The sequence below is a fragment of the Thamnophis elegans genome, chromosome 4, assembly GCF_009769535.1.
Source record: "Thamnophis elegans isolate rThaEle1 chromosome 4, rThaEle1.pri, whole genome shotgun sequence".
Lineage (NCBI taxonomy): Eukaryota > Metazoa > Chordata > Lepidosauria > Squamata > Colubridae > Thamnophis > Thamnophis elegans.
In genome coordinates this window covers 70876910-70903488 of record NC_045544.1, presented here as the reverse complement: position 1 = coordinate 70903488, position 26579 = coordinate 70876910, and the positions used below count along the sequence as shown (strand labels likewise).

The window sequence follows — 26579 nt, the reverse complement described above, 5'->3', positions numbered from 1 at the left end:
ATGGCCTTTCTTTCATTGTATGTTTATTGCAGCTGGGAAGAGGAAAAAAGCTGCCATAAAGTGATAAAAATATAGTAGATAGCATGTGGTATTTTGCAAGAAATTAGTATTTATTAAGAGAAGTAGCAGTAGTTGTGTTCTTTGTTATATAGAATGACAGTTGGGAATATCAAAACAAGCATGAAGTTAGTTTAATACAGTGTTGGTGGGATATTTAAGAAGAATGCATGATTAAACAAAAAAACAATGGGGCCAAGAATATATGGATCCTTAATAAATTTGGACTGAATACAAAAATGAGCAACAAGTATAAAATAAGTACATCAAGGTGGTTTGATAATTGAAAGACAATCAGGAATGAATTATAAAACATATATACTATATGAAGGAAGAGTGACATTCTAAGAAAATTATGGTTGGGTTGAACTGAGATTCTGAAAAACAGATGTTTGAAGGATGTGCAATGGAAAACATGTTCTATTCCATGCACAGAGCAAAGAGGGCTTGGAGGTTTGGCCAGGCCATGGAGTATATATCTTCCTCCTCCTGGTTGGCAATCCCTCCCCCATTGTTTTGTGTCTGCCTTTTCCTTACTTCTTTTCAGTAGCATCGTTCCTACTGTTTTGGTTGTCTGCCTGGTTGACTTGCCCAGTCCTCCCCATGATCTTCCTACACCTTCTTTTTCCTAACTTCCCATTTAGCTATTTACTGTTGCTGCCTCCACTGCCATGCACATAAAATCCATCCATCCACTCTTCCAACCTTTCTCAATTTCCTTTCTTTTACTACTTAGCTGTACATTGCTAAGACACCATGGTGCTACTGCTTGTAATGTACATGTCCTGGATCTAGATCCAACCTGGTGTTGCTGCTGAAACAAACATTTCAGTCCAAGCATAAGCTACTCAGAATTCTCCATAAATAAATAGATAGATAAGTATGAAAGGAGCTTTATAGTGAATAAATAATATAGCTATAAATAGATTTGGCCATGCTCCCTTTACTTTTTTAAATCTCATTAAAAAAATTAGCTTACTGTTTTTTATTAATTTTAGCACTTTGCATAATGTTATTTATCCTGATAGTGAATAGTATGATGGGTTTTCACATATGCGAAGACTTATATAGTTCTAATTTCTTTTAGATTTATTTATTTGTTCTCATTTGCATAAAACTAAATCAGAAAAAGCCTACAGTGGTTTACAGTATTCTGAAAAGCCAAGTCAAATGCATATGATAAACACCATTAAAGTTATTTCAAATCAAGACAGTAAACAATAAAGGAAGATGATATGAAACAGTCCTGATTATGAACATAAATACTAGCAAATTGAAATAGTTTTAAAATAGTCATTTATTTAATATATTTTCCATTTCTAAAGGAATCATCCATGAACTATGCCTTGGGAACACAAAAGGCATAGACGGCTGGCCTTTTAAGTTGCCTTTGCATGGAAAAGCCAAGCAGGCCTCTCTCTAGGCACTGAAATTGTACACCAGGACTGAATGTACAATCAGTTCTGATTATTTTCAAATAAAATGTCTCTTGAAACAGTTATCTGAAGACATTCTTGGGATGGCATCACTTTTGCAATTTGGATGTAGGGAAAAGTAACATTCATTATTTCATTCACAAAAGCAATCATGTTTAAAGTGGGTTTTTGGGGGGCAGGGTGTATTGGAAGCAGTGACTAAAAACAATATGTGACACATAGGAAACATAGTGATACATTTCTGCATGAAAAATAATGTCTGTGAAACAAACCTTGATAAAAATTTCTGGCACTGGAAAGACTCCCAACGATTTTTTAAAAAAATCCCATTAGGAACTAGAACGTAAGGTTAACTAAAATATGTTCCCCTTCTCATTGCAGGATGACGTAGCCTTGTGAGGATTTATTAGCTAAGCAGAAAATGAGCTTAACATCCTGGTTTTTGGTGAGCAGTGGAGGCACCCGTCATAGACTGCCACGAGAGATGATTTTTGTTGGACGAGATGACTGTGAGCTGATGTTGCAGGTAATTCTATCTGTTCTCCAGGCAGTAAATGTCGAAGGCTTGGATGTAATATACTAAATGCACACTACTTTCTGAGGAGTCTATTTTGAACTGTTAAGTAGTTTACTTTTCCCTATTTAGCCTCTAGCAATCATTTGAATCCCACAAATATTATAGCTCAGACATCTAAAGATTTTCATCCTGTGGCTCTCTCATTTTTCCCCCATCGATACCTGAAATAGAAGAATTAAGAGTTAGAAAAAATATAAAATTCTAAAATATTTTCTCAGTATTGATAAACAAAGTGCTGTGCTTTAAAAAGTATCATTAAATAGTGATGGAGTCCATAAATCTAACCAAGTTTGTTGCATTACTAACATTCAGAAGGTTGTAATGCTGTACAAAGTAGTTCATCATGGTACAACTGACTTTGGAGAACCTTTGAACTAAAGTTCACAGTTAAGTATATACAAGGCTACGCTAAAATGTTAGCTGTAAAACTTTAGATGTCAGTTTAGATTGGAAAGCTTTCAATTGGGCTGGCAAATTTGGTAACCTAGTAACCTAATACTTGATTCGCATGCATGGTCTGGTGATCTTACAAAGGATTGTACAGGTCTGGTAAGTGGTAACAAGCAAGTTTAATAACTGATGAACTGTTTGTTATAGTACAGCAGTTATTTCTCTGTGTTATATTTTGATCAGATATCCAAGGTTTTGTATAGTCCATTGTGTATATTTTTATCCCATTTGGGGCCATTGTCATTACAACAATAGATTAGTTTCCACAAAGTTGGCATTGATGGGCCATGACCCAAATCACAAAGCTTAGCTTCAAGCATATAAGTTACTGGTGAGATGCAGATTTATATGAAAAGCTATGTTATAATGGAAGGAGATGGGGCAGAAAGGAGAAGAGAACATCCAAGAAAGGTGGACATTGATAAATGGATTAAATAGATAAAAGAGAAAGAAAATAAATTTGAAGAGATCTGAAAGTATTAGCAAATTTTCAGATGGGGAATGTGTCCTGATATGAGCTGTGCCCACCAGGATTGTGCCAAGCATTTGTATTATCTTTGTTTTTCAAGTCTTGACATGAATAAAGTAGTTTTAAATTTGTACAATTTGCTATTTTAGAATTGTGTAATATAAACATCATTTTATTTTTTTGTATAAATTATTGAAAGGTACTCATTACTTCCACATATTCATTCTGCACTTGTTCACCAAGTGCACTGATAAGTACATCTCAAAAATGAAAAGACTGTGGACATTTTAGTACTAGAGAGGACTCTCTTCCATTAGTTACTTAGAGCTAAACAGATCAATGTTAAATGATCTTTTCTCAGTTATTACAAATAAGGTCCATTTTTCAAATCATTTGGTATTTACTAACCTCTGTATATCAACAGTGTTAATTTAATTGTAGAATGTTACAAATAGGAATTATGAGTTTTTGAATGTAAAATCTGTGCATGTGCATGGCTGTGCAATATAACTGCGTGTGGGTGGTCAAAACAAATAAGAAACTAATGAAAATAATGAAAAATCTAGAAGACTCCTGATTGCTCATCCCTGATTTATTGTCACATCCAAATAAGGGTTCTTGTTTTGTTGATCCCAAATAATTGGGGTTTATAAGCATATAACAATCCAATAAATATAATGCTAGAACTAATAAAATTTATTTTTATCGCTTATAACGTATACAGCATACGTAATTTTCATATGAAAATTATTTTTTTCTTTCATATGAAAATCTAAATTTTCCCAAAGATTATATAAATATAACTACTGCTACTTTAGCATGTTACATTAATGAATATGAAGCCATTTTTAAAAGAAATAAAACTGTCTGTTCCTCTTGTTGCATCGAGTGAATTCTTACTTTTCTGTTCCATATTTTTTGGCGGATAAGATGCACCTTTTTCACTCAAAAAAGAGAGTGAAAATCTGGCTGCGTCTTATACACTGAATACAGAATTTTTTTGCCTCCCAAAACCCCACCTCCTTTGCAAAAATGGCCATGTAGAGCTTTTAGGAGGCTTCCAGAGTGCTCCTGGGGCCCGAGAGGGCAAAAATGAGCAAAAAACAGGCTGTTTTTTGCTCATTTTTGCCCCCAGAAGCACTCTATAAGCCTCCTAAAGGCTATGCATGCCCTTTTTTGACAAAAAATGGGCCCAATTTCACGAAAAATGGGCCACTTTTTGCTCATCCCCCCCCAGCCCCCAGGAGCACTCTATAAGCCTCCTAAAGGCTATGCATGCCCTTTTTTGACAAAAAATGGGCCACTTTTTGCTCATTCCCCCCCAGCCCCCAGGAGCACTCTATAAGCCTCCTAAAGGCTATGCATGCCTCTTTTTTTTTTTTTTTTGACAAAAAAACAGGGCCGTTTTTGCTCGTTTTTGTCCCCCCCCCCCAGCCCCCAGGAGCACTCTATAAGCCCCCTAAAGGCTATGCATGCCCTTTTTTTTGACAAAAAAATGGGTGCATTTTTGGGAAGTCCGCAGAGTGCAAAAACCTTTTTTAATTTGTCTCTTGAAAATTTTGGTGTGTCTTATACTCCAGTGCGTTTTATACTCCAAAAAATACGGTAATCATCTGCAGTGTAAACTATATACTTCAACAGAATGTACTATTTCTAGTTTTTAGTAATAGTTGATTGCACTTGTTTATATTATTTTTCTATAACAACATAGTTTGGGGAATAGAAGACAGGAGCTCTTGTTAGCCTTTTCATTGTAATCTCTAGCAATCATTATTTAAAGAATGCTATCCTCTAGCAGTTTTCTTGAATAACTAATCTAGGTTTCTATGAAAAATACAGATATAAAGAGAGATTGGAATCAGATGTAAGTATTACTCTCCCATTCAAGTTTGGCTATTCACTTTTCCTGGACTTCCTGATAGTCGCTCAATATTATGCAAAAAATCTCAAGTGCTAAAGCAGATGTACATGTAGTGTTATTTGAAAAATTCAATTTGTACTTCATTTTAATGTTGAATCCAGTCTTCTTACACTTTAACAGCTCTTCACAATGATGGTGTCGTGTATTTTGTAGTTATATAATAATTCAGTTTGAACTACTTTTTCTGAAATGATTGCAGTTATTATTTTTTTGCTACTTCAGTTGTATAAATTAATATATAAATTGTGTCATCTAAATATTTCAGTCACGTAGTGTGGATAAGCAACATGCTGTTATCAATTATGACGCCTCTGCTGATGAACACTTGGTGAAAGATTTAGGCAGTTTAAATGGGGTAAGTTTATTTTGTTTTCATTCAGTCTGGATGGTTCAAAACAACTATTTTTAGCTGTATATTTGTTATGCCAGAGCCATGTTGAAGGCACTGTGCTAGAAACCAAGAGATCATGAGTTCTAGTCCTGCCTTAGGCACAGAGCCAACTAGACCCTGAGCCAGTCACTCTCTTAGCTCTGAGAAAGAGATGAGAGGAAACCATTTCTGAATACCCTTGTCAAGAAAAGTACAGGGACTAGTCTAGGCAATTGCCATGAGAACACAGTCATGAACACACAAAACAAAATAAGATAAATTGCTATGTAGCTATATCCAGTTTTTTTTCTTGTTACATTGTTAGGGTGTTTCCCATAGTTGGGGTGATTTCCAGGCTTGGAGGCTATTTTAGGGGAATTTGAAAATATCTTTTGAAGATGTATGAAACTAAAATTAGTAGCCTGTACTAGTTACTAACAGATTAAACTTAAAAATAATTTGAAAACTAGTCAAATACCAGAAAATATTAGAATGTTTTGGTACACATTAACATACAGTTATCAAGTTAAATTTTGAGCCCCATTACAAAACTACTTAGAATGAAATTTTCCTCTCTTGTCCCAATGCTGGCAATCATTACAAAGCCAAACTGGGCTGAATAATGCGATGGAGAATAAATGGAAGCTCTGCTTTGTGAAGGGATAATGTAGAATTGCATAATGTAAAATTAGGCCTTCACTAAAGATTTATATGCTTACTCTTTGCTTCACATTGGAGCTTTCAGTGAAAGCTTCTTCTGCCATTCAATAATAAAAGTTTTAAAATATATTCAGCGAAAATCTAGCATGCATATTTAAAAAAGAAAAAAAACATAGTTAACCCACCGTATGAGCTGGAATATAATAGACTGGAATTAAAGTGTTCATAACATTACTGATTTAATATAAAGTTCTATGGTTTAAACATTTATGGTTTCTTATGAAGCTCATGCTGGTAGAATATTCACTGATGTTACTTTAAATGTAAATAAATATGAATAAAGTGAGATACTTATTACAGAAGATAATTGACTTTCCTTCAGACGTGCTGATTATGAGAAATACTTATTGCAATCCTTAAAGATAGTTATGAAGTGATGTATGAACTTGGTAAAAGCAAAGATACTTTGCAAGTATAGATACATAGTAAATGATGGTGTCAATAAAATGTAAGTGTATTTTCTATTTGTATTCCTAGCTCATATTTAAATGGGGAGGGATGTTCATTAATTTTTCCCCACTCTTTGTGTAATGTTACTTATCCGAACGAGAATATAATGTGATGAGTATATATTGTACCAGAATGTATATCGTGTTTTCCCAAAATACATGTCCCGAAAATAAAGCCAAGCCTGATTTTTGGGGTCAGCATAAATATATGCCCTCCTCTGAAAAGGAGGAGCTCTAGTGAAGGGGTGGGCATGGCCAGCGTAGGAGGCAGCCCTTCCCTTCCCCAGTCAGCTAATGGCAGCTGGGCGCCTTAATTGCGACCCGTTGATCAGCTGAGTGCAGCCATGAGATCACCATGCTCATCGCCTCCTGCACCCCAAAAATAATAAGACCCAAAAAAATAAGTCCAAGCGCTTATTTTGGGGTTCAAAATTATAAGATAGGGTCTTATTTTGGGGAAAACACAGTATTTTTATACATTTTTCTTGTTTTGTTTGGATAACCATATGCTATGCCAGTGTTTTTCAACCACTGTGCCGCGGCACACTAGTGTGCCGTGACATAGTGTAAGGTGTGCCATGGGAAAATTACTTTATATATAGTCAATATAGGCACAGAGTTAAATTTTTTAACATTTTCTAATGGTGGTGTGCCTCGTGATTTTTTTTCATGAAAAAGTGTGCCTTTGCACAAAAAAGGTTGAAAAACACTGTGCTATGCTATGACTTTGTTACCAAAATAAGGAAAACATCAAAAAAAATATTACTGTAATATTAATAATTTATTAGATTTATACCCTACCTTTCTCTTAAAACTCACCATGGTTATGTGTTTTTCCAATTTTATCCCAACAATTTTATCCCAACAACAACATTCTTGCTTTTTTTCTCTCCAGACTTTCGTGAATGATGTGCGGATTCCAGAACAGACATACATCATCCTAAAGCTTGATGATAAACTGAGATTTGGATATGATATCCTTAACATAACAATAACACAACAATAGAAAAACATGTTTTGATCATGCCTAAGATTTTATTTCATTTGATTTTTGTAATTTGTTGATAAAATGAGAGTAGAGTAGTACAAAACAGTAAGTTTGTGGATTCTCAAATTGAATTTTATCATTGTAGAAAGAAATAAGAATAAAAAGATATGAGAAATATTACATTTTTAAATCTTACCTACATAGCTTTGCTTCTCTGCTTTTTAGAAGGTAAAAGTGCTACAAGGTAGGCGGAATCTAGTAATTTGAATACTGAAAAGGGAGAAGCTGGTAATTTGTCACTTGCTCAGATTAACTGAAACCAATAGATATTTTGAGTAAACTAATGAGTTATTTTCTGGCATTTCTTGTTGCTGCTTTTACATTGGATTAAATATCTATATTTCCATCAAGTTCCTTCATACATATTATATCAAAAACATTTATGCACACATGTAGCTTATATTTCACCAAAATATTTTGCCATTATGTCCAAATTGGCTAATAGCATATGATTCAATTTGCTTAAAATGTGAAAGCATGGTTTATAAGTTATATTGGTAATTAATTTTCATAATTTTCCAAACTATTGAACATTAAACCATGTTAGTGCTGGGAGCAGGATTAATTTTATGTTTAAAAACATAAGTTGTTTTTAGTATGTCAAAATGTGTGTTTCTGTGTGTGTGTGTGTGTGAGAGAGAGAGAGAGAGAGAGAGAGAGAAAGAACATGTTAAGGCCAGTGTGCATAAAGAGATTTTATTTTATTTGAAAAGTACTATAACAGTAAGCAATATTGTAATTTGGAAAAGAACAGTGTGTTTGTGTCTGGAAATTTCCTACCCTTGGACAATGCCATATTTTGTCCCTTGTAAATTATCTCCCTGGAATGCCAAGTAACATGTGTCTTTCCTATCAAGCTTATTAGCATATAAATGATTATCATTTTTGTCCTCCCTCCCCACACCTTTTTAACATATTTTTTATACCGAAGGTTTTTTATATATTGAAATGTTTTGCTCTACAGAAAAATTTCCATATTTTTCTATTTTATAATTGCGCATCTCCCTTTCATATATGATATTTTAATGGTTTACTATCGTGACCCGTCAAATGCACGCCCAACAAAACCGCGCCGATGAAACCGCGCCCGCCATCAACAAACAACATAGTGGGACGCGAAAACAATGAAATAAAGGGGTAGGGTTAGGACGTTTTCGCGTCACATTATGTTGTTTGTTGATGGCAGGCGCGGTTTTGTCGGTGCGCATTTGTCGAGCGTGCATTTGTCAGTGAACCGTTTACTATAAGCAGCTGGGAGAGAAGTATGTAGCCCAATTGTAGTGAAAGGAAAGCAGAGGTGGGGATTGTATGCATATAAATTTAAGGGGGAGGGGGCAGGGGAAAGACTGAATGAGAGAGGAAGCAGTGGAGATGCTGTAGCAGGCATGTTTCTCCAAACCACTATCCATGACTTTACACAGTTCTCAAGAACAAGCCTACCCATGTTGCTTATATATTGAAACTGTAAACAATTGTAGTGTCTCAAACACTTGTAGATTTGTAGAGTTTAAAAATAATTTGAGGTTTCTGAAATAGTTGGACAAGAGTGACTAGTTTCCTTAGCGTGTCATACATACCAATCTTTTCACTGTAGTCAGAGGAGAACTGAGAGTGCCTGAAGAAGCACTTAAGGTAAAAAAACTAAATGTATATGTACTTTGTTTCATGCACTGTGTTGTAGTTTTAGACTGACTCCCATTAAGTAATAGCCTCTATTTGTACGTGCGTTCCAGTGCTGTTGCTTTGAATGGAGCAAAGATTAAATGGATGTTGTCCGTTCCCTCCCCCTCTTAAAACTTATTTTGAATTGCTTAAATGGTAACAGTTTTACATATGGCTTCCAAATGGAGGTGTCATTTTGTAACTTTTGATGAACATATGAACATTTATAGTTAAATATCTTTACTTAAAATGGATCTTCTGACAAATGAACATGCATATTAATCAGTTTTGTTATAGTGTATCAAACAACATGTTTTTATAAGTCCTAATATTTTCTTGCTTTGTCTGGTTGATTTTGCATACTCTTCAGCATGAGAAGTTTACTAGTCAGTTACAATTATCTCAGAAATCCTCAGAGGTAGACGGGGCAAAACTAAGTGGCAAAACTGCAGAACCAAGAGTACAAGACAGCACTGTTGAAATTCATCACAAAGCAATTGATGCTCTCAAGTCAGAAGAAAAATCAGCAGGTGAGGGAATGAAATAAGTACTACAATCTTTAAAGTATGCTGAATATTTATTTAATTGATTGTTTGTATTATTATATTCACCCATCACAAATACATGAGTAGGTAGGTCACAACAATTAACAAACAATATAAAAAACCTAAAAACAATATAGTACAAAAACAATATAAAACTACATTCATTTAATGTAATTCTCTTAACAAACATGGTAAAAATGGACATAGAATCAGGCCTGGTTGTGTGATGACTTGCTTAACGACAGCAGCATTTAGCAAAGAGATACCATCCCAACTGTGGCCATAAGGATGATCTGTAAAAAGCATTCAAGATACTATGTATGAAAAATAATTTGTTATACTCTCAGCCAATTTATTAAAGGCACTTCACATTCTTACATTTCTCTGCCACTTTCAATAATGTGTGATTTATAAAAAAAATAACAGGTATATTTGAGAATGTTTTATGATTTTTCTTGCACTTCGAAGTATTGCTATTTAAAGAAAGATAGAAGCCTTATAGGAACATAAATGAGACAGTAATTCAATGACAGTGTCAGGCTGATAGCCCTTGAAAGTAAGTGCATGAAGCATGAATATTCTTTCCTAAATTACCAGTTTAGCATTCTCTAATGGCTAAAGAATTAGCCTCTTTTCTGTAGCTGACAAGAAGTGATTGGCTAAGAAATGTAAAAGAGATTAAAGGAACTCCTTATACCTGCATACCTAAGATAGGATGTTTTGTATGAGCCTGGCAATTAGTCCTATACAGATAAATCTGGCCATCAGTTTTTGAGATATCATGTCTTAATATTGATGTGAAAATTATTGAAAGAGTTACTGAGACATTTGACCTATGTGTCAAAAAATAAAAGGCATGGGACTCAACTTCTTTTTTATTTCCTCAATTCTAAACAAACTCTGGAAAGCCTACACAAATTTTGGAGAATAGTTTTGGGATGGATGAAGACAACTTGAGACAACCCAAATAAGAGGAAGGCAAATGTTCTTTGTTCCTTCTCTGCTGCGTCCAAGATAGTATTGCAACCAGACTAAGATGGATTTCTACTGTCTTTCAATAGAAATACAGAAGAAGATTAGCATATTATTGGATTCAGTACAGTAAGCAGAAACATGAGTGACATAAAATTATAGGAGTGCTTTTTCATCAGTTTAGACTTGCAAATAGACTTTCTTAAGGCCCAAACCCTATCTAAAATGTTAATCTTGTCACAGTTGCACAGACCAGCTCTACACTACACTAATATAGCATTGTCTTATTATTCTGCCTTTGAAGAGAATTCAGAAAAGGTATAAACAAAATGTTTTTGAATTCAGACCAATGTGTGCATGAAGTAATATCTGGATATTGAGGACCCAGATTGTTGGGGGCAATATGTTAACTCTGTAAACCACTTAGAGTTGGCGGTAAAGCACTGTGAAGCTGTATATAATTCTAAGTGCTATTGCTATAACATCTCCAAGATCCTTAAAGTTCACAATAGGATGCTGTGGATTCAAGACAGTTCAAGTTCGGAATGTTTTTCCTACCAGAGTTCAGAACATTGAATTTGTTTTATTCTAATTTTTTTGGAGATTAAGTGATTGTAACATTTAATGCCCATTCTCTAATTACTGTTCTAGTTACCAGTCTCATTTAGCATCCTGTTTAACTTCTACAGTGAAACCTTAATTTATTACATTCTTCAGGAGGAAGGAATGTTAATTAAATTACGCATGTCCATTACATTCAAAGATTCTTCCTCCCCCCCCCTTTTTTTTTTTTTTTTTTACTTTTTCTTCCTGGAGATCATCTACAGGCACTTCTGAAGATAGCTTGCTGGGGGAACAATAATTACTTCCTTCCCCCATGGTAAAGTTTTATAGAACTTTTTCTCACACTGAAGAACAGTAGCAAAGATACTGTCATTCTACAGAAGCAAATAAATAAACCACTTTTCTAAAATACCATAGTATACTTCTCTGGTTGACAAGGTATAAATGGAAACAGAAAACAGAAAATTACATTATAGCAAATCATTATATTCTGTGAATTGGTATAAATTGTTGCTGTCTATTTCATTACAGTCAATATATTTATAGGTTTTTTTAATGCAATTGAACTTTTGTCCCAGAGCAAATATTTCATCCTGTAATAGCTCTGAAACCCAGCAAGTTGCAATGTAAACAATGTAAAAAAGGAGAAAGTCACTTAAAGTTCACTTGAAACTCAAGGCAGTTGTTTAAATTGCATTGTGAGCAGCTACAGTATAAGCAAAGATACAATTTGTATAGCAGGCCTTAGATTACACAACATCTTAAAGATACTTTTGAGTGAAAGAATCAGATATATCTGCAGTTGTGACAGAACTATGTGTACCATATTGTTTCATTGGTTGTTTTATAGAAAAATGTTTTTCTGTTTATTTAGATCTTTCTGGAGTGCCTCGAGGTACACCATTATATGGGCAGCCATCTTGGTGGGGTGATGATGAGACTGAAGAGCAGAATGGCTGTAGACAAGATGGTAAACCTGAAGAGAAAGCACAAGAAATAGTAGTTTTAGGTGAGGTTATCCAGAAGGTAAATCCTCTTGTAACTTTTCCTCAGATCCTTTTCACACGTGGTAAGGTTTGTACGTATTGTATACTACTCTTCCTTCTATGTTAATAATTTAAAATGAAAATTCTTGTATATTGGAACAATGCGGATTCAGAGGAGCAAAGAAAAGGTCAGTATATTGTAGATTATTAAATTCTGTATTATTCTGATAACATGTAGGAATGACTTTGGAACACAGGAAAAAGACCCACAACCTAGACAAGGCCTGATAAGAGGCAGCTCAGCCTGCAGGTTGGGAAAGTATGGGAAGTCTTCAAAAAGGACCCACTTTAGTTTTTGAGAAACTAAAAGGAGGGGAAGGGAAATTATGTGTTCGAGAATCTTTGTGATATACATTTAGCAGATACTTAATATAGAGTTAAGTGAGAGAGAAGCAAAAGAAAAAGGGGCTGAAGCAATGTTTTGGCTCCAATTCACAGCTTGATGGATCAAGCTCATTTCAAGGAAATTCAGTACAAATGTTGACGCATAAAAACAGCTTCAAGGAGTACTTAGAAGGTTTGCAGAATAGACTGGAAAGCAATATCAGGATTGATATCAAAGGAGAGGTTACAGAAACATAAAGATTGGTGTTTTGATGGCTTAAGACTTCTCTACCTCTGTGGCAAATTGTTGTTTAAGTACAGCTTAATGCTATTCAGAACAGTCCAATTGCAATCCAGTTAAAATGTTTGTGGCTATTTGCAGTGTTTCTATGGAACTGGTTCTAAGTGGAGCTGGCTAGCTCCAGCAAACCATACATTTTAGATCAAGAATGGTTTGGCAAAATTAGCATTAAAATATAAAACACATAGAACTAATGTGTTTATCGACGTGCTTACAAATAAAGAATGGGTTATAGGAAAAGATACCTGTTTATAACCTCAGAATGGGTGGAGTTATTAAACATGGAGATCTTGGTGCTCTCTGAACTTGGTCATTTTTGTACAGACATTTCATAATCCAGCTAGGTAACCACATCAGTGCTAAAAGGGAGTGGGGTTTGCCCTGATTATAAAAATATAGCAAATTGTAATAATTTGTATTGACATGATAAAAGGAAAAATTGGATATAAATTGTAAACAATGATTAAGAAAAGAGGTTTAAATTTTTTTGTTAAAATTAGAACATTATGTTAAAAATGTAGTGTTAATGGATAAAGTTAGATAAATAATTGATAAGGATAACAATGTATATATATGTATTGGTTTGATAAGAGGAAATTTGATAAAAAAATTTAAATGGTGAAAAAAGGGGAAAAAGTAAGTTAAACTTAGTCAAACTATTGTTAAATAAATGACTGATAATGATAATAATGTAATAATTTGTATTGACAGGATAAAAGGGAAATTGGATATAAATTGTAAACAATGATTAAGAAAAAAGGTTTAAAAATTTTGTTAAAATTAGAGCATTATGTTAAAAATGAAGTGTTAATGGATAAAGTTAGATAAATAATTGATAAGGATAACAATATATTATATTGTATATTTGGTATAAATTTTTAAACGATGAAAAAAGGGGGGAAAGTAAGTTAAACATAGTCAAACTAAATGACTGATAATGATAATAATGTAATAATTTATATTGACATGATAAAAGGGGAAATTGGATATAAATTGTAAACAATGATTAAGAAAAGAGGTTTAAAAATTTTGTTAAAATTAGAGCATTATGTTAAAAATGAAGTGTTAATGGATAAAGTTAGATAAATAATTGATAAGGATAACAATGTATATATATATATGTATTGGTTTGATAAGAGGAAATTTGATAAAAAATTTAAATGGTGAAAAAAGGGGAAAAAGTAAGTTAAACTTAGTCAAACTATTGTTAAATAAATGACTGATAATGATAATAATGTAATAATTTGTATTGACAGGATAAAAGGGAAATTGGATATAAATTGTAAACAATGATTAAGAAAAGAGGTTTAAGAACTTTGTTATTAAACATAATTAGTTTTTTTATTTTGAATGTGTTAAAAAGGTATAATGTATTTGGATGATATTGAAAATAGATAAGGAAATGCCACTATGTGATTTTGTTTTAAATTTTGGAATGTTTGTTATAAAGGGACGTTAAAACAACTATAGTCATGAAGGATGAGGTATGATGATAGCAATATATATAGCAATATATATATATATATATATATATATATATATATATAATGTAAAATAGATAATTTGAAATGAATCAGAGGTGATGACGGAAGGGATGCACAAAAATGGAGGATGATTTTGTTTGTTTTTATTTAAAAAATAAAAAATTGGGAAAAATATATAGCAAATTAACATATTTGGGATATGTAATATTTTTAAAAACAAGGATTACATCTACAAGTGAAAGTGATTAGCAGGACTAAATTTTAATTTCAGTATAATTACTTATTAAAATCAACTAAAATAGTTTACTACCCATTTATTTAATAATTTACCCTTCTTTTATATTAAAACATTGACAGCTTGTGAGACTGAGCACAAGGTTTTTGAGACATCTTGCACAAAGCTGCACATAACTGATTTAAATGTTTTTAAAATAACTTTGATCAACCGATCTATTAAATCAGTAAAAATAAAAAAGGTAGTGCTTGGGATTTTGGGAACTGTTCACCAAACTCATTGAATGTACTGAAAGAAGACAGTGGGAAACCACTTCTATAATGCCACCAAATGACTGTTGGGAACCCATCACAAATCATGGGTTTGTACAAGATAATCTAGTTTTGCATTGAATTATAATCATTGATCCTACCAATTTATTTAATGATGTATTTATATTGAGTTCAAACACAAGTATCTGAATGTTCTGTTTCTCTAGCAATCTTGAACCTTACCTTGATGCATAAATTTCTACTATAACAATATTTAAAAATATACATGCACTCATCAAAAACTCCTAAATAGAGTTAGAAGTTATGCATGTGAAGAGGAAGTGATCTTATTAATTGACAAATAGTTACTAGAAAGGAGACTGAAACAGGAAGGCACAGACTATATTTCCAATGGAGAATTTTTAAAAACAATTTGATTGTATCGAAAATCATTTTTATTCTTTCCTACCTATTGGAATGTTGGAAAAAATATGTAAATGAATTTGGAAATTGTCCTGTGCATTTGATCACTAGTAAGATCTTTTTTTTGGGGGGGGGGGGGGTATTTATTAAAATCTTGGGTACCTTTTCTCTATATCTAACTGTCTTAGAGTTAGGCAGCATCAGAATTGAATGAAATAAATAATTTGCTTTGATAATAAATCATACATTGTTTTTCTTATGTTAATTATATTTAAAGCAACTTAAAATAAGCTTAATAGCGACACCAGATTAATGCATATTACCCTCCAGTTTTCACTGTTTATAAAATGGCAATTCGCTGACTAGACGAGAAAGGATATAGCATGAAATGATTTAATGAGAAGATTGAAATACTAGATTACTTGCGGATAAGCCAACTAGATACAATTAGCTTTAATAGCCTTAAGATAATCAGATTATTTTAATACCTTTTTCCACCTGCCATAATTGAAAGATTTGATAGAAAAATACTACTGGGGAGGCGCAGTTGGTGATAATCAAATGCAAGAAACACTATTTTTGGTTGAATAATATTTTTATTGTACTATAGAATATACTATAAATATTCATGAAGTGTTTTCTGATAATATAGGGTATATATAATTAAACATTTTGCTGTTTATTTTCACTTTTAAACTACAGATAGTCCACGACTTACAACCACAATTGAGTCCCGAATTTCTGTTGTTAAATGAGATATTTGTTAAGTGAGCTTTGCCGCATTTTACAACCTTTCTTGCCACAGTTATTAAGTTAATCATTGCAGTTGTTAAGTTGCTAACATGATTGTGAAGTGAATCTGGCTTCCAGGTTGATTTTGCTTATCAGAAGGTCTCAAAAGGTGATCACATGACCCTGGGACATTGCAACTGTCATACATAAGAATCAGTTGACAAGTGTCTGAATTTTGATCAGGTGACCATGGGGATGCTACGTGGTCGTAAGGGTGAAAAAAATGCTCCTGAGTTATTTTTTTCAGTATCATTGAAACTTCAAACAGTCACTAAAGGAACTGTTGTGGGTCACGGACTACCTGAGTCTCCCTTTTAAATCCCCATTGAATTGTTCAGGCATTTACTTGTCAATACCTTGCTATTTAGTGCTCTTGCACAAAGAAAGCAAAAAAAAATATGGCAATACGTTTATCTTCAGCCTATTAATATGTTTGAGCTTTCATTTACCATTGGCAGTTACACAAGCATTTCATAAACAAGATTTAAGATAGTGGATTTCATCATTCAAGTTCATCATAAATGTGTTGTTTCAGACCTTCCCTACAGTTCAAAATGAATACCAGTGTGATTATGAAATTGAATAAGATGTTGTGTAAATTAAATTTTGCCCTTTAGATCTGGAAAATAATTCTGAAATTGCCTATAAGAAGATACATAATTCTGTTTCTGCCATATCCTACACAAATTTTAAACTGAATTTATTTGACTATTATTTAACTTACTGGGCTTACAGTGATTGCATAGAATGTTCTTAAGCAGAGTTTTGCAGAACTAAAATAACTCAGTTTTCAAAAACATATAGGCACAAGTTGACACTGCATGCAAACTGCAGAATACTCTATATGTGCCTCATTTGTTTCTTCTCCCTCTGCTTCATTTTTGTCATTTCTGCAATTGTTCATTGCACATTGACTCTATCAAAGATCCCCCAACTCTCAGTATTACATCAACATGTATTTAAGAAAACATGAGTGATCAGTGAAAATCTGATGCAAGCAATCAGAAACACTATCATTGTATATAACCCAATAAATAACGTGAAACTTTGAACTAGAATTGGAGCGAGATGAAGATCTATAAGACACCAAATGCAGTCTGTCTTTTCTAAAGACTATGCTTTGATAGTAAACCCTTTGAAAAATGTGAGAGATCACAACATTTCATAATGACTATAGATATCCTGGATTTTACTACAATTCTGCCATTCCACTGTCTGGGTGCTTGCACAGCCTTTGATGTTTAAATCAGTTTTTCATCTTGTCACTGGTTTTTGTGGTTTTAAAAGATACTACTGATTCTAAGCTAGTAATTTTTTCCAGACCTAAAAAGATTTGACTTCCTTGGTATTGATAAATATGTTTCTGTGGTGTCCCCCTATCCTTATCCTCCTCCTATGCCAATCCTTATGTAACAAAATTTGTTCCATTCACAAGCATAAGAAAGAAGTATGGAGAGTCAAGAAAAAACAACATACAAAAATATTGTAAGGGGGAAGGGCAAAGATGGAGCAATGAGGATTGAACACACTTGATAATCCTAGAATGCCAACTGACTTTTGTGGAAGGAAGGGTGGGGTGGGGTAGGGATAACAATAAATCAAGACAGAAGAAAAAGTACTTTGGAAAGGACAAGGCTAGTTAGCTACAACTCTACTTTAAGACTTACTGCAGGTTTCTCTTCTGAAGTAAACTTGAATGGAAATAATAATCCAAAACTCCTCAGAGGGAATGGGCCAACCAAACTTAATTAATCAGTAGTTTTTCATTAACATTTTTCAAAGCTCCTGGTTATTGAAATAGCTCTGCTATCCAGTTAAGCCTGGATCAGTTCATAGACTTGAAATTATTACAGATATGCTGAAGAATTTTGGCTAAAAAGCATTGTAAATCTTAACATTTTGGAACCGGTTTAATTAATAAAGGCAACGTTTCTAGCTGTCTTTAAGATTGATTTATTTAGATTTTTTTATCCCACCTTTATTATTTTTATAAACAATGCAGCAAACATTTATTTGTTTGTTTGTCAGATTTAGAGAGTCACTCGCAAAGTGGCTTGGTGGTGTACAATTAAAAACATTAAAACCATACAAATACATATCAATAAAAGGCAGTGGAAACAAATACAGAACAATCAATATTTAAAAGGGAGAGGGATTCAAGGCATTAACCAACCCCAATGTTGCATGCTTCTCTACGAGCTTCATATGAGTTGGCAGAGCCAGAACTTCAAACTCTTCCAAAATGCTAGGGGAATTGGAGCTGCCTCACCTCGGGGGGGGGGGGGGTTATTACAAAGGGGAAGGCATGATGGTAGAGAAGGCTCCACCAGTTGAAATTCTTTAACTGGTGGTGTCTGTAACATACTTTCTCTTCTTGACTGGGTGGGACAGAGTGATATAATGGGGAGAAGACAGTTCCATGGGTTCTTGATCCCATGCCATGTAGGGATTTAAAGATCATAACAAATACCTTGAATTGAACCTGCAAGCATTCCACTTTAGGGGTGCCCAATTGCTTGCGTGCTCATGTTCTGTAGTAGCTGGTTACACCATAACAGTGGCCCAAAACCACTCAGCCAGCTTTCCTGTCTAAGGTAGAACTAGAACTCAGTCTCCTACTTTCCAACCTGGTGCCTTAATCACTATACCTAATTGGCCCTCAATTTAGATTACTAAATAAAGTGGCTTGTTTTTCAGTATAAAATTTATAACGAGGTTACAAGTAAGTAGGAAATAACTTGGCCATCAAATAAATTATTCTCTGCCATCATGACTTTGTATGGACGTCTGCTCCTCTCTACTTAGAAACAATCTGTTGTGCTAATGAGTATCATAAAACTTCTGTTTCGCGTTCCTGCTATATAGAATCTTCTACAGAAACAATGGTTTTCATTTGTCTAAATCCAAAATCCCATCCAGTCACAGGAAACACTATGATTCAGTTCAGTTTTTGGTCTTCCGCAGTCTTTGCTACCAGCCATCCCTGACTTCCTTACCCAGTTTCCTCTTTACTCCTGTCATTCCTACCTTGTTATTAACCAATGCTGCTCCATGTCTGTGCTAAACATTTATTGCTTCCTGCTGTGTTGTGCTTTCTTTCATTTCAAACAAAAGCTTGCTGTTCTCACTTCCAGAATCCTGGTTCCTGATTTTGGATTCATATGTGCAGTTAGTTAGTCTCGCATACTGTATGTACAGTTCATTTGCTATATGGACCGCTCTGCATTGCGTGTTAACCAAGCCACTGATCCATTTTGTTCCCCACAAATGCTGCATTATACATGCAATATCCTGGCAGAGAACTCCTTAACATTTTGCATGCCACAGTACATGCTACAGAGATAATGGGATTTAACCACCAGAAACCAGTAACTGCTTTCACTTTAAGAAGAGAATAAATAAGAGATTTTATAAAAAGCATATTGGGACATCAGGCTGAACAATATGATACTTTAAAATCTTTATATTCAGTGTTATTCTGGAAGACTTCAATTCACTCAACAAGATTTAATCTACTCTCCATTTCTCCTCCTCCATACCTTTAGAATTCTCTGTCCTCCTGTAGAAGTTCCTCCAGCCATGTGGAACACATTTGGTGAATACATGGCAAGAAGAAAAATTGTTTAGCTGATGGATATTATTCAGATAAACACTCTAGATTTGTTGTTAAGTAAATGAATATTTTATAAATGCATCTTCTCTCCCCCCAAAAGAAAACACATTTTCCGAATTGATTAAATTACTGAAATTTTCTTTTAATTGATCTGAATTTGTCTCTTTTCCAGCAAACAATAAATTGTACATTCCAGAGCAATTTTCTTCTGTCTCGAATCTTAACAGATTGTGCATAACGCTATGTGTGTCAATTGGATGTAATAGAATCTTTCAAAATTAGATAAAAGTTTAACATTTTAACATTACTGTAAAACAGTGGAAGCCTCAGCTACAAGACTTCTTTTAGATTGGTGATCATAGAATACTGTATGCTATTTCTAATTCATTACTACTGTCATTTATTTTTCAACTATAAAAATAGGAACAGAACCATTTCCTGTTGCCATTCTAAAACTTTCTGTTTAAATTAAATGTGATTATTTCTGAACAACATCATGGAATCTGCTTGCAGCTTGCTTGGTTGAGCATTTTAAAATGAATTCTGCATGATATGGGACCATTATTTCATCCATAGTGTAAGCGTTTTGAAAAATTCCTAAAATGTTATTTGCCTTAATTTTTTCTTTTTGTTTTTTTATAAGCTTAAACTAAAGTATGCTTCTTAATTCAGCAGTTTCAGCTTAATATCCAGTATTCTTTTCAGCAGCAGTTGCTTGTAGTTCTATTCACATCTTTGACACTTGACTGTCAAGCTTATTATGCTAATTGCATAATGTTTTACAAACATTTTAACATTTATTCAGAATGGACACTGTCTTTCTTCTTCTACTACATACTTTGTTCATCAGAAAATAAGAAATTTACAGTTCCATATGTAGGTTTTTTTTGTTACTATAGTAAATTTCATTTTAAATCGATCTTCATTTCCGTTCTGTAGTTTAAAAATTGGATTTTCCAAACGTTTCTGAAATCTTTGCCGTTTCCCTTATTTATTTGATCTTTCCAGGAATATTTTATAAATATGCTATAACTAGATATATTTAAAATCTGCATTAAAGCTAAGTCTATACTTAGTTCTCAATTTTGGCCCATGGAGTTGGAAATACTTTCTTTTAAAAAAAATCATCTCTTTGATATCACCTAGGACTTCAGTAAATTTGAGATCAATAAATCTAACATTCCAAATTTTCTCTGGATTCCTCATGAACTTGTAGTTGGGCATGCTAGTTTTTAATGCATGTCTCCAGAATTAAAATACCAACAAGGTGGAGAAAAATTGCAGTTCTGAAGCTGGTTTTCATTCTTTCTGCACAAACATATTTCTTTTTCAAGAATTTTCACCTGGCTTTCATACTGATTCTGAAATTCCTTGAAGACTTCGGTTGCACAATATCGGAGAATTCAATTTCTTTATTTTTCTTAATAGGAGGCAGCACAGATGGCAAGCAAGCTGAGGAGCAATCTGCAGCTGCAACTGGAGAAGAATCTTATCCTTTTTGTAGGGAACCAAGTTATTTTGAAATCCCTACAAAGGAAGCCCAGCAACATTCACAAACACCTGAGGGTACTATTCATGAGATCCCAACAAAAGATACACACATAGCAGGGGCGGGGCATGCTTCATTTACTATTGAATTTGATAATAGCACCCCAGGAAAAGTAACCATCAAAGATCATGTCACAAAATTCACTCCAGATCAGCGTCCCAAGCCTAAGAAGTCTCCTTCTGGTGCTCAGGATCTCTCTGGGCTTCAAACTGTGATGATGGCACCGGAAAGTAAAGTGGCAAACTGGTTAGCACAAAACAATCCCCCAACAATGATGTGGGAAGCATCAGAAGAAGACTCAAAAAGTATTAAGAGTGATGTTCCAGTCTACTTGAAGAGACTGAAAGGTAAAATAAATAATTTCAGCTTTATTTCTTTTGCCTTGAACACATAATATAAGTATACTTGCTAGAAATGTATACAATTACTACACTTCGTTGGGATTCTTACAGGTCAAAACTTTTTAATCAAAGCATTTTGATTAATAACAAATTGTACCAGGACCAAAACATTATGCTTGTCAAAGTTTGTAATATTAACTAAAACATTATTACAGTTACAAAATAAACATTTCCTTTAAATCCTGTATAAATAAACGGATATAATTTTCCAATAATGTTTTATAATAGAATTTAAGTGAAAATGGGAGTTCTGGCAATTTTGTATTTATAACTAAAAGAAACAAACAATGTTTTCCGCTAAAAGTAGATGTAATGATTATAATGGTTAAAATATAAATATAAAGGTTCCAAATAATAGTTCTATGAATATAGGGCATTCTAGAATTTTGTTCTGTTTTGTTTAGTTTTAAAAAAAGACCTTGTGTTTTTGATATTTTTGGAGGTAGTCTTCGAAAGTTGTGATCTAATGTTGATGGGTTATCAGAAGGTTTTGTATTGCTGAGTGTAGAATGCATTGCAGTAACGTATCCAGTATTAAACATCTTGTGTGCAAACCCTAGCCATGTTTTGTTACTACTTCCAGCCTTGACTCCTAGATAATATGCATGTAAGAGGCCAGAAAACAAGTACTGACTTGTTATGAAAGCTGTTACGAAGATGAACGCATGTTATTCGGGGCTTGTCTTTCCTGGTCAAGAACGAATATTGAAATGTATTCAGTATCTAGATCACAACTGTTTTTAGAAAATTTAGAAAATTGTGCATCTTTACAGCCAATCAACTTTATGGAGAAACCTTGAGAAATTATTCAATTTATGTAGAGGAAATTGTTGTTGATCATCTTGGCATTTTTTTTAACTGTAAACACTTGTAAACACTTGTAAACACTTCCATATTGTATAGTTGCTTTATACTTATTCAGGCAGATATTTTACGTTTGTTTAGACATTTTTCCATGTGATTCTAAACTGCATTTTAAAATCATATATATATAAATTAATGTTATTGTATTTAGCTCTGTTTCTATAATAAATTTTGACAAGAACTATTTAATTAAAACAAAGAAATCTTAAGTCTTATCACTATTAATGCAAATGAAGGAATGTGTTTTGGAAACCTAAGGAATAGGTCCAGGTTTTCTACAGATTAACGATTAACAGGTGTAAAACCTATACAATGATTTATTTATTTTTTTGCTTTCTACTTTTCATGAACATTTAGAAGTATGTTTTCTTTCCCCAGTTCATGAGATATTTTTAACAATTTAACAATATTTTGATTGAAATTTAAGTTCTCTCTTGTGCCCTCATTTTGATAGTATAGTGTTCAGATTTCATCAGAGCATGATTGGTTAAGAACTGAATGTCTTGAATAAGGCAATTCAAACGCTTGGTGGTGAGCTGGCAAATGACTCCATTATTGTATAGCAAGTCTGAATGAGTGTGTTGTTGCTATGGGAAGTCTGAAGACTTGTTAACTAACGAACCGTTGAGCTTCTAACAGAATCAAATCCTGTATTTGTATTAACTTTGGAATGCTCTTTTTACATTATGCTGAATAGAGCTAGATTTTTCTTTTCTTTGACTTTGCAGGAAATAAACATGATGATGGAACACAGAGTGATTCAGAAAATGTTGGAGCACACAAGCTCTACAGTAAACGTGCTGCACTTGAAGATCATTTAAAGCATCATTATACTGAACAGAAAAAATTACATTCAAAAGCTCTGAATGTAGAGAAACATTCTGATCAACCCGTTTTAAGTCAGACTGCCTTTATGATTGAGTTCTTTGATGAAGGCCATCCCCGGAAGAGGCGATCGTATTCTTTTTCTCAAAATATAGGAGGTTTGTGCCCTGAAACACCTTCTCCAGCATCCCTTGCAAGAACTGAAAAAGTGAAACCTCCACCACCATTGGCACAAAACAATTCCACCCAGCACAGGGCGGTGCATGCAAAACTTCTCAAGCAAAAATCAGAAGAGCCTTCTGCTGCACTACCTTTCTTACAAAGTGCATTGTTAAGAAGTTCAGGAAGCCTTGGGCATAGACCAAGTCCAAACGAGGACATGGAGAAGAAGCTAAAAGCTCAGCTTGTTTCAGTGAATCTTGAAAAGGATGATGATGACCAAAGTGATAAAGGTACTTACACTATTGAACTGGAAAATCCTAACACAGAGGAGATGGAAGCACGGAAGATGATTGATAAGGTAAGCTGTATAAATGTTTGCTATTTTAATTAACTATTATTTGTGATGGACCTGAAAGGATAATAACTATAGTAATGATTATTGAACTAAAGGTGTTGTGATATATTTCTTCAGAAAGATACTACTCACAAAGCAAAACTGTTACTGTGTTGTGCAGTGTTTTCTCAAAGCTGTTGCTAGTACACAGTTCCAGTTTTGCTTAATCCTAATGTAGTGCCTTAATAGTGCCGTACATTTGCCTTGTTTTTAAAAAAACTGTTTTCCAGAATTTACATGAATTTATGTCCTCAAGTTTTTTTATTTCTTCCAAAGCAAATGAAATGAAATAAGGTAATGTTGCCTGTTTTATAAGCTGCCTTGTATTGAGTTTATAATTAAATATTTTTAAACAACTTTTATAGTTAAATGCCAGTATAAATCAAGACTGTTCTATGTTGCTTACTTGTCCACTCCTTTTAAGTTACTATATTTTTAGGACTATAAGACATACCCTTCCCCCAAATAAGTGGGTGGAAATGTCTGTGCATCTTATAGAGTGAACGTTTCCGAAGCCCCACCCGCCAGCCTCTGCCTCCCAACAATTTGCCTCCTTGCAGCAAACAGACTGGTCAGCTTCAGCACAGCCTTATGTAGCACGAACAGCTGATTGGCGGTTGGATCATCCTCCTGGAATTCAGATGATCAGCTGTTCCAGGCTGTAGGGATCACAGCTGCCCATCTCCGCATACCCCATTCTCGGCCTCTGTGCATCCCATTTTCGGCCCGTTTCAGGCAATGAGGATCGCTGCCAATCGCCACCGTTCAGTGGCAATAGGCAGAGGCAAGGACAATCCCAATCTTATTTTTCATTGAGAGAATTAAAAATCAGCTGTAGTTCCTGATGATTAAAGAGATAAGAGGGTCCATAGCAATTCATCTTTCTCTCCCTTCTTGGCAGAGAAAGCCCTGTGGGTAGATGGGTAGAAATCTGCTCTTAGGTAATCTAAGTTAAAGCCTTTAAATTGTTTTAAATAATATATTTTTGGTCAATAAATCAGCATAGAACTCTCCTTTCTAGTATTTGGATTATGACTTGATATTTCACTCAAGCTTCCTGCTTTGTTTTAATAATAACACTGGTTGCATAGCTTTTTAAAACTCATTAAATTGTAGTTTTTAATATAGTGGTAGAAAATGTTATTCATAGCCAGGAAAACAGAAAAAAATAAATACTACGACAGAATAGTATGTTATATCATAATTCTCTGGTTGTTACCCTTAGAAATAAAATCCCCATCTGAATGGACATTACAGCAGTTCTACGAAACCTATTAGGCTACAACTTACTTTACAGATCTAGTATATAATACTTCAAAGGAGCTGATATTTCACAACGCCATATACAGAATGAGCTGGGAGGTGAAATTGTAGTATAATTCTGAATATCCGTCTAAGAAATACAATACTTGAAAGTGTGTGTGTGTGTGTATTTTCATTCGGTAAAGAGAGTATTTTATATATAGGTCAAGTTGAGGAACTAAGTATTCTTTAACATTTTATTATCTGAAACATGTGAGACACTTTTTTAATTATTAATCTTTACTACTTCTAGTGAATTATTCCATGTTTGCATTTCTTAATGTGCATTTGTGTATAATTCTTAACATTTAAATACAGTAAATTGTCTGAATTCTGTGTATAAATCAGTCTGCAGCTGGATGATCTAGGATAGAAATAAGATTTGAACAAGAAATAAAGTAGTCTTCTTTGAAACTCGGTTTTGCTCTTATTCTCTGTTGACTTTAGTGCCGGGAATGAAAGACACATGCAGGTACTATATTACTTTACCTCCCTTAGATTAGAAAAATAAATTCGTTTTAGTAGCAGTGAAGTCCTGCAGTTCTGGGTTACTTTTCTCAGTTTTATCACTTGCATTGCTGGACATGGTATAGTCCTTTCCAATAGTTACCTTGGTATTTTGTTAGAAGTATTGCATGCTCCCAGCCTAGTGTTCTATGAAGAGAGAAATTAGGTCAGAATGGGAATTTCACAATTTGGGATGGAGAGGAGAGGGTTCTAATGAAATATTTCTCTGTCTCTGTCTCTTCCTCTTCCTTTCTTTCTCTCTCTCCACCCTCCCATCTTTCTCCATTGGTACATTCACAGGTACTGATACAGATATAAATAAACTGATACTGGCCTTAAACATATTTTGTTTATGCCATAGTCATTAGAGAATTGGAGTTAAAATGCTTAAAGTTGCCTTGTATTATTTGATAACAGGTTCCATAAGGGCCTTGCAAAAATAGGAAAGAAATCGTGGCTATTTTGCCATTGGTGTATTGCTCAGTCATATTGTGCATTAATAGAATAAAGATGAATTTTTAAGAAAAAAAAATTTTTCAGTGGGAAACTGATCAAACTTATGGATTTCACTTGGTGAAAGTGCTTTAAGTTCTATAGTGTGGGGGGGGATGACGACCCTGAGCTCACATTCTTGGAGGCATTGTCGGTTTTTAAAGGATTTGCCAAACAGGATGGAGTAGGATGGCAGCCAAGCTCATTGTCTCTGTTTAAAATCATTGGCAGGCTGCCATGTACCTATTGGCATGAGCAGGGCACAGATGCTATATGGACCCACACCTGATCCATTGTAACATTTCCTTAAAGGAACTGAGGGGATGAAGAAAGGAGGAGAGTGGGGGGCTGGGCAGAGAAAATTGGCAAGAGAA

At 34.0% G+C, this 26579-nt stretch overlaps 1 protein-coding gene across 6 annotated transcripts in view; it reads left to right on the top strand.

Annotated features, from left to right (window-relative positions):
• CEP170 (centrosomal protein 170) overlaps positions 1-26579 on the top strand; it is an 89679-nt gene that overhangs the window by 18022 nt on the left and 45078 nt on the right. For all 6 annotated transcript variants that reach the window (XM_032215208.1, XM_032215212.1, XM_032215211.1 and 3 more), the window contains exons 2-9: positions 1875-2019; positions 5176-5265; positions 7345-7423; positions 9071-9129; positions 9530-9689; positions 12115-12249; positions 21138-21605; positions 23252-23868. In XM_032215208.1, coding sequence (XP_032071099.1) covers positions 1915-2019; positions 5176-5265; positions 7345-7423; positions 9071-9129; positions 9530-9689; positions 12115-12249; positions 21138-21605; positions 23252-23868 — 1713 coding nt within the window. In that variant the 5' untranslated portion in view covers positions 1875-1914. The remainder of the gene's footprint in view (positions 1-1874; positions 2020-5175; positions 5266-7344; positions 7424-9070; positions 9130-9529; positions 9690-12114; positions 12250-21137; positions 21606-23251; positions 23869-26579) is intronic.